The sequence below is a fragment of the Palaemon carinicauda genome, chromosome 2, assembly GCF_036898095.1.
Source record: "Palaemon carinicauda isolate YSFRI2023 chromosome 2, ASM3689809v2, whole genome shotgun sequence".
Lineage (NCBI taxonomy): Eukaryota > Metazoa > Arthropoda > Malacostraca > Decapoda > Palaemonidae > Palaemon > Palaemon carinicauda.
The window spans coordinates 62,185,535-62,200,651 of record NC_090726.1 but is presented as its reverse complement, the minus strand read 5'-3'; the positions used below and the strand labels follow the sequence as shown (position 1 = coordinate 62,200,651).

Genomic DNA, 15,117 nt, shown 5'->3' with positions numbered 1-15,117 from the left:
AAACTGGTCAATTAAAAAATATTTTAATCTATGCATAATCTATATTCAGTGAATACATGGCATGAAAATTATTAAAATTCCCCCTTCAGTGTAAATGTGGCTAAACATTTTTGATAAACTATTTAGGATTATTTTTTATTTTGTAAAATGAGTGCTTATTTTCAATATTAGCTGCTAAGCTATGATATTGCTGGATATATTAGTAACAACTTAACTGCTCTAAAAGGGTTCCCTGCTTATCACAATTACGATATAAAGTTTGGATTTGTCTTGATATCACAGATTCTGAATCGTTTGTGAACAAATACCTGGGACCTCAAACCAGGTGAAAAACACAACAGTTTCTAAGCGTTTGCCACCGAACATCGAAATTTTGAAAAAAAATTGACGAAATATTTTAGAGAATCAATTTCAAACTAAAGAATTGAACAATGTAATATCTCCGAGCAATAACTTAAGTGTAAATCGTACACCGAAAAATATGATTGACCAAATGTCATTGTTTTACGGCTATGAAAAATATCGCTGTGATTACACGGTTTCTTTTATATTAAATTTTCTACCCTGACATCATTTCGCCAATTTAAAATATAATATTATCACATCCAGTCCATTCTGAAGCAGAAAAAATCAGGTTCATTTTCAAGTTTTAAACGTACCACACTTCTAATAAATTCTGTAATTTCATAATGTATACATTGCGGAAATATATTTTTCCTTTTGAGTTTTATGCCCTGTGACAGTGTCAATCTTTCCGTCTTGCAGAGTGGCAGGTAATTACAGGTAGTCGGAACCGAGTCCTGGAAGGCCTAAGATTTGGCCCAGAGTGCCGCCATGAGGATCAGAGTGCTTCTTCCAGCGGTATGATATACTTACCTACTTGACTGTTTGAGTAATGATATTAATGGTGCATGAAAACATCTTGTACACAATAGATTTTAGTTCACTTCATTTACTGCAGAGAATAGAAATGCCATAGAATTTCCTTTTAAGGGACTGGGAAATCCTTTGGTAATGAAACTTCTTCAAGTACCGGTAGTGACATCAGATGATTTGAAAATTAAATAATCCCTCAAATAGAACTTCACTTATTATTTCGAACTAAATAAATATTAAAGAAAACTTATTGAAAACAGTAGATCTAAGCTATTTTGATAACAAAGGTTGATTAAAAACAACTATTTCCTAATGTAGGATCAAGAATCTGGATTACTTGGGTTAAAATATCTACTCATGTAATAATAATCATTATGAGTGATGTAGATATTCAAGTATTGACATAAATGGATGTAAAAAAAGTACAATTGGGGAAATTTTCTGAATAAATAGTAAAGTCTGGTGTTTATCAGACTGTAGATTAAATAATTTTCTCATCTTTATACGATATAAAAAAAATGAATGAATGAATAATGATAATCTAATGAATGATTAATAATGCTAATTTAGCATAGCTCGAAAATATTGGCGATAAGACCTTATACGAAATTCACGAACAAATGTTAATGACTCTCCGCTATTCCACAGCACTTGATATGGTGTCCTCTACTAATCGCTCCAAAGACAGTGACTCCATGATCATTGATGATACGTTCAAGACCCGCTCACTACCAGCGTGGGTCAGGAATAAAACGCGACCTCTGGCCGCATTAGATGATCTCAATACTATCTACGAAAAGGTAAGACTCTCTCTCTCTCTCTCTCTCTCTCTCTCTCTCTCTCTCTCTCTCTCTCTCTCTCTCTCTCTCTCATAATTGTTTCAAGTCACTGAAATAAAAGGTAGCACACTATATTCCATTATAGTGACTGTTTTTATTACGTGTGGTGGTGCTATTTTGTTTGGAACTCCTTATCATTTACATTTGTATTAATTAGCTATTTACTCTCACAGCCAAAAACATCTTATCCTAATTACAAGATGTAGACATAACTTTGATAAATTTGATAATAGAAGTTGGTCTCAAAAAAGAATATTTATTTTTATCTCTTATCTGTGATAAGTATATTCTTTTCACTTATATCTATTCTAATAATAAATCCAGTCATATCTATCTATCGAAACGGACAAGATAAACAATACTCCTGAGTATATAAACGGAGTATTAATGATATACTGCAGAAATTGGCTTGTTACCAAAACCAACAAATGAATGGATGGCTGCGTATAATTTGGGCCATAATGCCCAGCGCTGAAGCCGCGGAAACCATTGAGCACCCAACTTTGAGAGGATTAACTTATGTCACCAAAATGGAAGACGAGAGATGCCAGAATCCTAGCTTGATGAAAATGATACTACGTCTTGACACTGCCTCAGTTAACAGAAACCTGACGTGTTGATGATCCAAGTGTTATATATTTCAAAATGGTAAAGCTACTATGAGTTGAAGATGTCCTTTTTTTTACGGGTTAATGACCAAATATTATAAGCAATTTGGTCTTTAGAATCTATTTTTTCTTTTCTTGCAACTCTAGAGTCAGTGTTGAGCTCCTCCTACTATATTGATATTTTTCTCTTTAAAAAATATAGGTACCGAAACAGCCTTTTTTGCATGACACTTGACTTTATAAAAAGGCCATATATAATCATTCCCAGAAAGTAAAAGGGAAATGCAACTTAAGCCAATAAAGCTTACTTTACAGCATTAAAGTTAAAATGATACACATTTCATAACTGTACAAATGTTAATCTTACAAATATATGTATGTATTAAAACTTTATGTCAAAATTATTCAAAGGATTTGCTACATATCACGTAGCCAACAAATCTTGTCGGCAAGAGACTAGGTACGAACGGTTTTAAGTTATTGGGGCCATGATACTTCTCGACCGAGTGTTCCAAAACTTTCAAATATGTGGCCCCAAGATTGTAAAACAATTTCCCACATGACATTATAACGACTGATGATATAAATTATTTCAAGAAGTTGACGGATTTCTTGTTTACCGAGGGTTACGATAACAAGGATTTGACAATAAACCTGGACTAAGCTCTATAATTTCCAAAATACTTAAAGAATTAAAAACATGTCTTGTGAGTCCTGAAGGAAGCCGGAGAAACTGGCCATCTTGCAAACCAATGGCTCTTCCATACAAAAAGTTTACTTGTCTTACTCAGGGTATACAGAATTAACATAATATGCCAAGAGAGCAGTATCAAGAGTGCAATAATTTTTCAAATACTAATTGTAACTACAAAAATCTAAGATATTTTCAGTCAGCGGCAGCGAAATCACAACGGCTAAAAAAAAAATAATTACTCTACTTTCCAAACATTGCACAGTTAAATGTAATTTCCAAATAATTTTGCAATATAGGCTCTTGATTGCCTTAACCTGAAATATCAATATTATGTTTTGATTGCCGTTTTTTTCGCGAAGGTTTCCTAACTAATTCAACGTTCAAGGTACGAATCATAATTTGCAATAGATTGGAAAGTTGTGAAAACGTGTCATATGAAGCCCCTCTTGATTGCAAAGAAAGCATTATTATTGTAAAATGTTGACAATTCATAATTCAACAGAATACTTTTTGGTGGCTGAGCTTGTTAGATAATTCACACTCAACGAGACACTTCATTTTAGGGATATTTTAGGTTTCTATAAAGCAACTTAAAATATCTATGAAAACACATTGAAAGAGTAGCTGTGTATTTAACAACAGCATATAGTTCGATTTCATATCGCATTTCAGAAAAATAAATTCTCTTCAGTTCCTAGTACTAATATCATATTCTGAGTTTTGCCAGGAAAACTCATGCCCACAATGAAGTTTGCATTTTACTAGAGGCACCTGTAATGTAATTCTCAGTTCCTACGACTATCTGAAATATGATTCTTCTATTTTCCAAAGACTGCCCATTATATAATTCTTCTCAGGTCCTATGAATACCAGTAACATACTTCTTCCAAATTCCTATGGCTACCTGTAATTAAATCTTCTTAGTTCCTAGGACTAGCTACAATATAGTTTTAAATAAAGCGCTGAGAAACTTATTAAGGACGGAAAAGGAGAGCGTTTGGGGTAGATAGATCAAGACATAGATGATTAAAGACCAACACATCTAAACACTGATTACCTTTTAGTTATAATCTGTTCCTTCACCTTACTCCCTGGTATTCATTTTAAAATATTTCAATACTGCCCTCCCTTAAGATGAAGTGGCTGTCTTGGAGGGTACTAAGCCTTAGCATGGTATGTCAGCTTCGCCATGTTGACCAATTTTGTCTTTAGTTTATGAGTTGTAGAGTGGCTGTATACCTATTGTCGAGTACATATTGTTTTTTGTTATCATTGTTGTTAAGCTTGTTTTCAAGTAAGATGTGAGAATTTTATTGCTTTTAATTCTTATTCTGTCAGGAGATATTGAGCAAAATCCCGGATCGGTGCGTCCTAGACTTCACCAGTGTCGTCTAATTCATTGCAATATTTGTGGACTGCATGGCGCTATTCGAGACCTTACAGTTTCCTCCAGACAGAATGATATTCTATTATACTCAGAAACTTTGGTTTCCCAAATGAGGCACTCATCTGAACTCCTTATTCCAGGCTTTAAGTAACCAATATTTTTTAAATGGGATGCCATTCCTATGGTAAGGGAAATGGCGGTGTATATTAGGACTGAGTACCCTGCTTCTCATAAGTCCTGCCATGAATGTGATGTCATGAGATTCAGGTCATAAAAGTTTATGGCAGACATAAAATGTTTTATTTGTGTTTGAGCTATCTGAATCCAGACTTGGATTATTCTATCTTCTATTGTTTTCTTATCATTACAGCTAAGATACAAGATGATAAAAATGCCTGTTTCATGGTTGTTGGTGATTTTAACACTTACCACAGTCAGTGGTTAAATTCTCTTTCTCTTACTGATCGTCAGGCCTTAAGAGCTTTGGACTTTGCCTCAAAATCAAGCTGTGAGCAAATAATAAGTGATGCTACTTAGATGTCTGGTAACTGATTGGACCTAGTATAACCGACTACCCTGGTGTTATAACAAGTAAGGTTGGTTCTCCAGTTTGGACGTCTGATCATTCCTTGTTTTTATTGGGAATCAAGACTGAGCAGTCTGTCCCGGATGTGTAAGATATTTATAATATGTCAAACAGACTGAGATGGCATTTTGAATTATTTTTTGCATCTGAATTTGTTACAACTGTATAAAGTATTGAGCCTGTTGTTATCTGGAATGAGAATCTGGATAACATAATTGATAGACATATATCTTCTGTGTCTCGAATGAATGAATGAATGATTTGCAATTATCTAACATAACATCAGTGGTCATTGATGCCAATTTAGTCATGCCTAATTAACAATTAATAACTAAGATATAAAACTAAAAAAATAAAAACAAGTTAATAAATAATCTAACAATGAAACTTTTAAAATTTAGTGCATTTAAAAACGAGTAAAAGGCAAGCTTCCAATATGAATTTAAAAACGCCACTAGCATCATAAAAAATGTCCCATCCAAGAATCTTGGTGAGGATGTACCTGCCATTCTCACCACGAGCTTCAGACAGGAATTGTTCCCTGATACCCACAAGACTGGGATATTCAATAAGTAAATGCCTCACAGCCAGAGGGACCAAAAAATCACCACAAAATGGCTGACACCTTCCAGTCACCAGGAACTCACGAGTCAAACGTGTGTGCCATATTCTGAGGCGACAGAAGACAGTCTCCCACCTTCTTGGCATATTTTCATACTTCCATGGAGGTATTGGATTTGTAATTTCTTTCATCTTATTCTCATTAACAGAATTCCAGTAGCGTTGCCACCAAGTGAAAGACAATCCGTGGTTCAATGATAATTATAGACATGCTTATTTGTAGAAGCAGGAGCCCTATCATCTTTGGAAGGGTAACCAATCAAATCTGACTTGAATAAGTATATTGAACTAAGAACTTTTGCTCAGAGAGTTTATGGTTCAACTGAAAAGGAGTACATTTAGACAATAAAATATACTCTTTCTGTTACAACTCAGGAACACCAATGGTGGGCTAATTCTAAATCTGCACTCTTTGGTGTAAACATGACAGTTCCTCCTTTACTTAAACCACATGACTCTGTCACTCATTGTCCAAAGGAAAAGGAAATCCTTTTAAATGATACATTTGACAGTGGGCAGAGTAATGAGAATCTCAATCTTCCTCATTACTGTTTACCTGAGGCTAAACTAACTACTTTAGTTTTCCGGTCTCATTAGATTAAAGATCTTTTGATGAACTTTGATGGTTATGGAGGTGTAAACCCAGAAAGTATTTTTCCTTTGTTTTTTATAAAGACTGCTCATTTCTTAGCTCTTGAGTTATCTGTTATATTTCGAAAGTTAGCAAGAAGAGGATCCTTTTGAATTCGTAGGAGAATTGGTAATGTTACTCCATTAGGTAAATGTGTTTGTGGTAGCTCTAGCACGACTGATTAACACCAAATTTCCACAATCCTCATATTACGTAAAAATTTTAACGTCTTTTGGCAAAGTGTCTAAATAGGTCATGCTGAAGGTAATAGTCTGTTTTCTAGTTTTCAATTTGGCTTCCGTAAATGCCTTGGAGCATAAGATCCCATTTTTACAACCTCCAATGTTTTACAAAAATCCCTTGATTGTGGTCAGGATGGTAGAATGATTAGCCTTGATTTTAGTGCTGGCTTTGTCCGTGATAATCATGAGGTCCTTGTTTTCAAACTCAAACAGTTGAGAATACGTGGGTCTTTTATTAGTAACATTATTGAATTTTTAAGTAACAGTTTGCAAAGAGTTGTTAATGATGGGCACCACAGTGAATATATGAATGTAATATCTGATATTCATTAGGGTAGTGTTCTTGGACCATTACTTTTCATACTATATACACATAAGTGCTTTGGCCTGTGTTGCATATTCAGATGATGCTACACTCACTGCATAAATTTCATCGTCTGAATGTATATCTAGGGTTGTTGAATCACTTGATAGAGATTCAGTGAAAATTAGTGCATGGTAAATATTATGAGGCATGAAGTTAAATCCTAACAAAACTTAAGGTATGACTGTCAGTAGGTCTAGGACAGTGGCTCCTCGGCATCCAGATCTCTATATTGATAATGTTTCTTTAACTATAAAAAAACTCCTATGGAATTTTAGGTGTGATTATTGATTAAAAATTTACTTTTGAGAAACACGTTCGGTTAGTTTCTTTTTCAATTGCACTAAAACTTGACTTACTGAGAAAGTCTTTTAAAATTTTCGGTGATCAATCTATCCTAAATAATTTTTTTTTTTTTTTCATTTGACCTTGTTTTGAGTATTGATCTTCTGTCCGATGTTCAGCTGCTGACTCTCATCTTCATTTGTTGGACAAAAACTTGCGATCTATTCTTCGTTCAGTTAGTTCTTTATTTATGTTTCATAAGATTTTCATAATTCTGACCATCCTTTGCACTCAGATCTTCCCAGATTGTACCATCCTGTACACATTCAGGAAATGCAGTAAATTCTAACAGTTTTGCCTTCTCCATCATAAGACTCATCACTACACGGTATACTAGTACGTAGTACTAGATATGCAGTCAATTCTAACAGTCTTGCCTTCTCCGTCATAAGGCTCAACACTCACAGTACTCTAGAAAGTTTTTTCCAGCTGTGACCAGATTGTGGAATGATCTTCCTAATGAGGAAGTTGAATCGGTGGAACTTCAGAAGTTCAAACTTGCTGTGAAATATTTTATGTTGTAGAAGTTTACACGATTCTCTCTTCATTGTTTATATATGAAAGATCTAGTTTAACTTTGTTACTAATCTCAAGATATTTTATACTTCTACTATTACTTCTCATATTGTTCATCTATTTTCTTATTTTGTATCCTCACTCGCTATTTTCCCTGCTGGAGCCCTTGGGCTTGTAGTATCCTGATTTTCAACTAGGGTTGTGGCTTAGCTAATAATAATAATAATAATAATAATAATAATAATAATAATAATAATAATAATAATGAGAATATTACCAGACGAGCTTACAGCAGAATTCTGCAAGAGTGACTTTACAGTTCACGAATCCATGAGTTATTTTAAAGCCATTGGAACAGATGTGGCCCTTGAAAAGACATACAAAAAAGAGAAAAGGCACAAAGGTTATTATAATTAATATAATCATTATTTAGCATATACCTATAGATATTACGGATGATGAGCTCTCTTGATACAATTAACAGTGGTGGGTTGGAGTCACTATCTAATGACAAGTGGGTTTCCTTGTATAAGTCTTGATACTGACAACGCATAACCTGCTGTCAATGAGGAAACTCTTTGGTGGAATTTATAATCGCATTGGTCTTATTAACTTTATTTTTCTTATATTCTTGACATATCTTTAAGAGATATTTGAATAGACATAACCTTCACTTTCTTCTTCCTCTTTTAGGAATTATTTTTATTATTCATATTGTTTATTTACAGCCTCACTGGAGCAAACGTCGAAGGAACCGCATGAGGAGCGATGCTGCAGCAGTAATTGCTTTGAGCAAGTCTAGAGGACGCCTGATGTCTCCTGGACCTCCTGCTCCTGCAGTCGCCACCTCGTCGTCAGCGGGGACGCACCCAAGTGGGGTGTCAACTTCATCCACTGCTCACCCGCCTTCTTCTCCTGACACCGCCGCCCTGGTCAACAACGAAGCCGTCATTGTTTACGACGAGAGGACCGCTTTGTAACCGGGAACTCGTAATCTCCACAAAAGGATTCGACATTTCTCAACTAATATCGCTTCTGGTCAATGAAGTTTGCATACGTCAGTTTACGTTAAAGAGCCATATCATCATCCCGAAGACGATTAAGTGTAGTGTTATAACACTTACCAAGTCTCATTGCCAGGCATTTAGATGCGGATGCGTAGAGAGTGAGAGATAGAGAGAATGCGAAAGAGAGAGATAGAGAAGTGAGAGAGAGATATAGTATACTCGAGGTGATTTTTGCACATATCCCACACATGCTCTCTATACATGCCCATTATTCAGTACATTCGTTTTGTAGTTGAAGTGATAATATATATATATATATATATATATATATATATATATATATATATATATATATATATATATCACAAAGGGAAAAATAAGGTTACGTTGTTTTTGTACTAGATAACAGCGAATTCAATATCATAATCATATCTGGTTTCTAAGCATCTCCAAAATAGAGAATAAAGATCGCACTCATATCTGAGCCTATCAAAAATGGCTGTCGACTGGAGTTAAACCTGGACTATTTCCATTTCTTTCAGCCGATATTTGCGTATTAGGAAATTTCTATTTATTGTACAGATAGATGAGATTTTAAACGAATTATTAACTTGAATTTGAAAGTTCTATGAAGAATGATGATATTATCCTTAACAAAAGTATATGAACTAAGTTTAGAGTTTATAGTGTTTACAATTTAATGTATTGAATAACTGTAGCAACGTCCCTTATTCTTAAAAGTATATAATAAAGCATAGAATGTCCATTGTAAATACGTCCAATCAGAACTGATAGAGATAAACGAATCTAAGTTCTTTCGATTTTGATATGTACTTCAATGCCAATTCCTTTAACAATTCATTTGGTACTTTTTCATCTGATTACCTTCATTCGATATCGTAGCTACTTACGCAGCACATGAGATTAAACACACAAACACACATATACACATCACACAAACTTGCAAGTTGTAAGATCATCTACGCTTATGCTTCCTGACATTTAACTATCACAACTTCGTTTCATTTACGAACGAAATGTTCGGAACGCAAGTAATGCTTGTTTGGGTAAGTGAAAGTTGCCAAGGGGCTTTGAAATAATATGGCGATAATGAAAAAAAATTAACTGTGCTGGTGAAAGACGACCCGAATTCATGACAAAAAATCTAGGGTAGATCCTGGAGCTTTCTTTTATTTTCACTAAATCCTTGCTTCTGAAGAGAAGGATGGGGTCTGTTTCATCAAGTTATTCATAATTATATTGGTTTTACGGACGCTTTTCGTTTGCTACGAATCACAGCTGCTTATTGGATTGTCCGTTTCAAGGCGAATATGATTTTGCCTCCATCCGAAAGAAACACAAATTCTTAGTCTTTTGATAAGAAGTTGCTTTGTAGTCTTCATTAAAAGTGAAAATCAGTTAATCGACAGAGATACTTAGTGAAAGACTAAAGGCCAAATTCAAAAGGATGTCGAAAGGGAACTGAAAGATACAAGATTTTTTTTTCTTTTTTCACATCGCCCTCCATATGATTGAAATGTACGTTGAGTAGCACAAATTGAGCATATTTCTGAACGAACTGAACTGGGTTATATAAGAAATTTGGGGCCTTAAGCTAAGCACTGGGGCATCAAAGGCCATTCAGCATTGCGAAAGAGGAAGGCAATTTTATACTTATTGTCTATCAACATTTCAGCAAAAGAAAAAAGATAAACTTTCAGCATAACGTTCACATTTCAACAAAAGCTTACGAAAAAAGGGAAGAGAAGAAATCAGAATTTATGATTTGGTTAATTAGTTTATAAAAGATGTCTGTTTGCTAGAAATATAAAGGAAACTGCAAATTCCTCCCTTCTATCTTCCTCATCAATTCATCTTCCTTCCTACACCTTCTCCTCATGTTTATTCTTTTAGGTAGCTTTAGATACAAATGTACTTGAAAGGACGCTTAGTCGTGTCCTTGTTACACATTCTTTTATTTAATATTAAGATTGTTGTTGAGTAGTTTATGGTGTGTCTGCATATGATAATGATTATGATGATGATCAAGATGATGAATAGGAATTTCATGTTGGCGATGAATACTGATGAAGCTGAAGATATTTTTTTCGCATGCTTTTGTATAATCACTGATCATCGTCTTTCTCTGTAATCAGTGTGTAGGTTTAAGACCAGAAACTTCCTGGGAGGTTTCTGTGGATAAGAACTGAGTCGGCAATGGAAATCTAACCCCAAAGAAAGTGGAAAAAAAAAATAAATTCAGAAATGAGCGTACAAAAATTTCTGCCTTTCTTATCGAGTGCATTTTGAGTGAGTGAATTATTTTGAGAGAGAGAGAGAGAGAGAGAGAGAGAGAGAGAGAGAGAGAGAGAGAGAGAGAGAGAGAGAGAGAGAGAGAGAGAGAGAGAGAGTTTTCTTGTTGGGTGTTACGAATAAATTTGCCTTCCTAATCTAGCTTTAATTTATGTAAATTACTGATCCGACGGAAATAAAGAAACTTGGTACTCTTTTCTAACCCCCAAAAAGGATAGTACAAACTCACCACAGATATTTTGTATAGTCATATGATTGTAAGCGAAACTTCTGACCTCTCTCTTAGCTATCAATTCTTTTCATTTGGGCCATTCAATTTGGCTACGATAAATTGTTTGCCAAGGAAAATTAAAGTTAAGGTAGAGAAATAGCTCCTATTGACACAAAGTTAAACCACAATTATCGATTTACTCGTACGGATGAATAAGTCAATGTCTTTTTATTTCCTTTTCTACTATGAATGTTACTGATGATGTTATATGTTCATTGTGAGATAAGAGCTTGTATTGCGATAGGATAGGGCTATGGATGATGGTACCTCATGATCAATAGCAATCTATATTCTTGCTAATTTTTCTAGATGGATCTAACTCTTAAGGGGTGACGCTCTTTTTCATGGCCAGTAGACATAAGAGAATATTGTATTTGCAGTGACTGGTTAAATGTGTCTAATGTGTGAGAGAATTCCTGTTATTGTTTTTATACGATTGATATTCGATGATCTGGTACACAACTACACACAAACACACCGACGTGGACCTGTTGTCATCATGCATAACATAAATATATATGTATCTATTTCTTCATCCCTGCTATGAGATTATTAATACTAAAAGGACAGAAAGCGCTTCTGAATCTAACAAGGACTGTAGAGATAAGACTGATATACTGCCATTTCCTTGACTCTCATTTGACGATGGTGTCGGTTGTAGGAGGCAGGGATATCTTTTCTCCAACATTCGTGCCAGGTTCATAACCATACTGTTCTTGGAATCCATCAACACGAAATCGTATCTATAACAAAATAAATATTGCGGTTGTTTAATGTGTTTTGTTGCAGTCGTACTGAAGTGGTATCTTTGATGACGTTAGTGGTGATTATAATTGTTACACCTGACACGGATTACGAGTGACTTCTCTGATTTGTTTCAGATAACTATAAATGAACATAATGGTTTATTTCAAACAATCCATCCCATTCATTCTAACAGTGCAATCCATCACCGACGATTCTGGCAGCATAACCAACCATATAGTAAAATCTATAGTATATGTTTACTCAAGTATGTACGTTTTTTTCATGTATACTCCATAACACACAACTTATATATATATATATATATATATATATATATATATATATATATATATATATATATATATATATATATATATATATATATAATGTTTATGTAAACAGTATGTAAGCAGGTTCACAGAGGAATACAAACATGCAAACTATTATATTGAATCCAGACTCATTTTTATACGAAATAAACGGCCTTGGGTCTTCACTAACCGAAGTTTAAACTGAAACCTAACGTGCCCTTTAACGTAAACACAAAAGGGATTTTTAGCTTCTCAATATCATAGGATTTTGTAAAAGAACTTAACCCATCTTCCCGGGAACCTCATCTTTATTAGCTCCTCACCAAATTAATTCTCTGAGAATGGAGAATAAAATGTTGCACCTCAGGGTGTTTATATCTAAGATGCCTTGGGAGGGAGAGAGAGAGAGAGAGAGAGAGAGGGGGAAGGGGGTTCAATTTTTACCCTTCCAGAGCAAAGAAATTGTTAGTTGTTTTTAGTTCTTATTTGAAAAGGTCACGATAAGTGAATGGTGTATGAGAGAATGTTAACCATAAAGTTTGGGAAAGCTGAGTGAATCTTTTTTAGTGCCTTGAATGAGAGATGCTTCATTGGTCCAGTCGTTGTTTTTTTCAATACTGAGGAATATAACTGATTATGTACATCAGATGTACTTGCTGATATATTGTCATAGTTTATGTACAATAAATAGTATCCTGAGGAAAAACGTTTAACTTCTCCCTTTTAACAACTTTGAGAAACAAATGGTTAGTGATATTTTTAAAAGCTCACACCAATGGTAAGGGCATTGCTATGGTCATTCTGGCATTGGAGAGAGACACCTATCATCCTGAGAAGTGATAGACTCTCGGACTCTTGAAAGGCGGAATTTATATGTCAGGGAGAGACAAACAAGCAAGAGAAATCACTGTTTTAACTGCAAAAGAGAAGAGCCATCATCAAACGAGACAGTCCGAGTTTCACATATTTCCAAAGAGAAGACGAGAGAGAAGGGAGTTGCCAATGGTATTACGAGACTGCATTGTAGTTTAGGGGGACTTTGTCTTCGACTTCAGATGAATCGTGACAAAAACAATGAACATCGAAAATAAAATGCGGAAAGAAATAAGGTCAAAATATGAAGACATCTTTGTCAGTAACAAACAAGGTTAATGTTAATCTATAAGGACAAGGAAAATAACTTATTTAATAAGCCACTTTATCTATTAAAATGAAACTGAACGAAACATTTTTTGAAATTTATAGAAATAAAAGATTCAAATGACGTGGCATGAAACAAGATATATCAGTAATAGCTGTCTTGGATGCATTAATGTTGAAAAAAAAATCATGAAATATTTATTGAGATGCACTTAGATGATTAGAGATGTTAGAGTGGGAGAGGGAAAGCAACCTTCCATTATATTATAATTCAGAAGAGCTCTGGATGGTAGAAGATATATAGTTGAACAAAATAACAGGAGAAAATCGTTGATGAAGAGGGATAAAAAGTTATGCAAGAAAAGAAAATAATAAGTAATGGCATCAATCAACAAATACATTGTGAAAAGACAAAGCACATGCTATAAGATCACACAGAGGGAATAAAGCCGAACATCTGAAGCTTGGTTTACGGAACATTATTCTAGACTCTATTATGTAACTAAAAAATTATCATACGGGATGACAAAAGATTCTCCGAAATCCAATTAAGAAGGTGACCAAACTTCCTTGATAAAGAAAGGAAAGTTCCTTGTGAAGCCGACTTAATGGTACGACCCAATGGATCTAAAAGATAGATGGACTTATGAGGGATCTACTGGGTCACTAAATTTAAGGATTTATAGGACGCGTGTACCAAAAACAGTTTTGATTGCTTTTGGTGATAGCAAAACTAAACCAATACGTATAATTAGAGAGATTAGAAAAGAGATCTTCTCTGGAAGGGATTGAGTCTGTTCATGTTTCCAGGAGGATGTAAAACTTCAGGATTTTCATAATAAGGAAAGGGAACTAAACATTACAGAGTCCAATTCTCGTATTAACTACCTAAGGAATAGTACAGTAATAAAATTCAAACCAGAGGCCTTTTCTAGTTTTCAGGAATAATGATATGGGTTTTCTGATCATGGACTATAATATATCACATGAGATTACAGGCAGGTAAAAGGTGGAAAGACCAGAAGCTTTGGAATTAGTTTGCATTCAGATCTTCCTGGACTGTACCATACTGTAAGTTATACCAGATATGCAGTTAATTCTAACAGTCTTGCCTTCTCGATCAAAACTACACAGTATTCTACAAGTTTTATTCCAGCTGTGATCTGATTGTGGAAGGACCTTCTTGATCAGGCAGTTGAATCAGGGCAACTTTAAGTTCAAATTTACGGCAAATGTTTTTATGTTGAACAGACCGATATGAATGTCTATTCATAGTTGCTACTAATATTTTATATTCTTTATTCATACACTGGTCTTTTTTCATTGTTGGAGCCCTTGGGGTTATAGCATCCAGCTTTTAAAACTGAGGTTGCTGCTTAGCTAATAACAACATCAACAACAACAATAATAATAATAATAATAATAATAATAATAATAATAATAATAATAATAATAATAATAATAATAATAATAATAATAATAATTGCATCTGCTACGTGCTCACGGTATTGCAAATATCTGCAAGTTTCTTCATACTTCGTTTTTTATGACAGTTGCACTCGGGCATCTTTCCTTAGATACAGTTGGCTATGCTTTATTCACTTTCCTCTTATTGTGGA

At 34.4% G+C, this 15,117-nt stretch overlaps 1 protein-coding gene across 2 annotated transcripts in view; it reads left to right on the top strand.

Moving 5' to 3' along the window:
• Nucleotides 1-9,011, top strand: part of LOC137618051 (uncharacterized) — a 142,659-nt gene extending 133,648 nt beyond the window's left edge. For both annotated transcript variants that reach the window (XM_068348006.1, XM_068347997.1), the window contains exons 7-9: nucleotides 766-861; nucleotides 1,525-1,676; nucleotides 8,438-9,011. In XM_068348006.1, coding sequence (XP_068204107.1) covers nucleotides 766-861; nucleotides 1,525-1,676; nucleotides 8,438-8,689 — 500 coding nt within the window. In that variant the 3' untranslated portion in view covers nucleotides 8,690-9,011. The remainder of the gene's footprint in view (nucleotides 1-765; nucleotides 862-1,524; nucleotides 1,677-8,437) is intronic.
• Nucleotides 9,012-15,117: the final 6,106 nt, after the last annotated feature.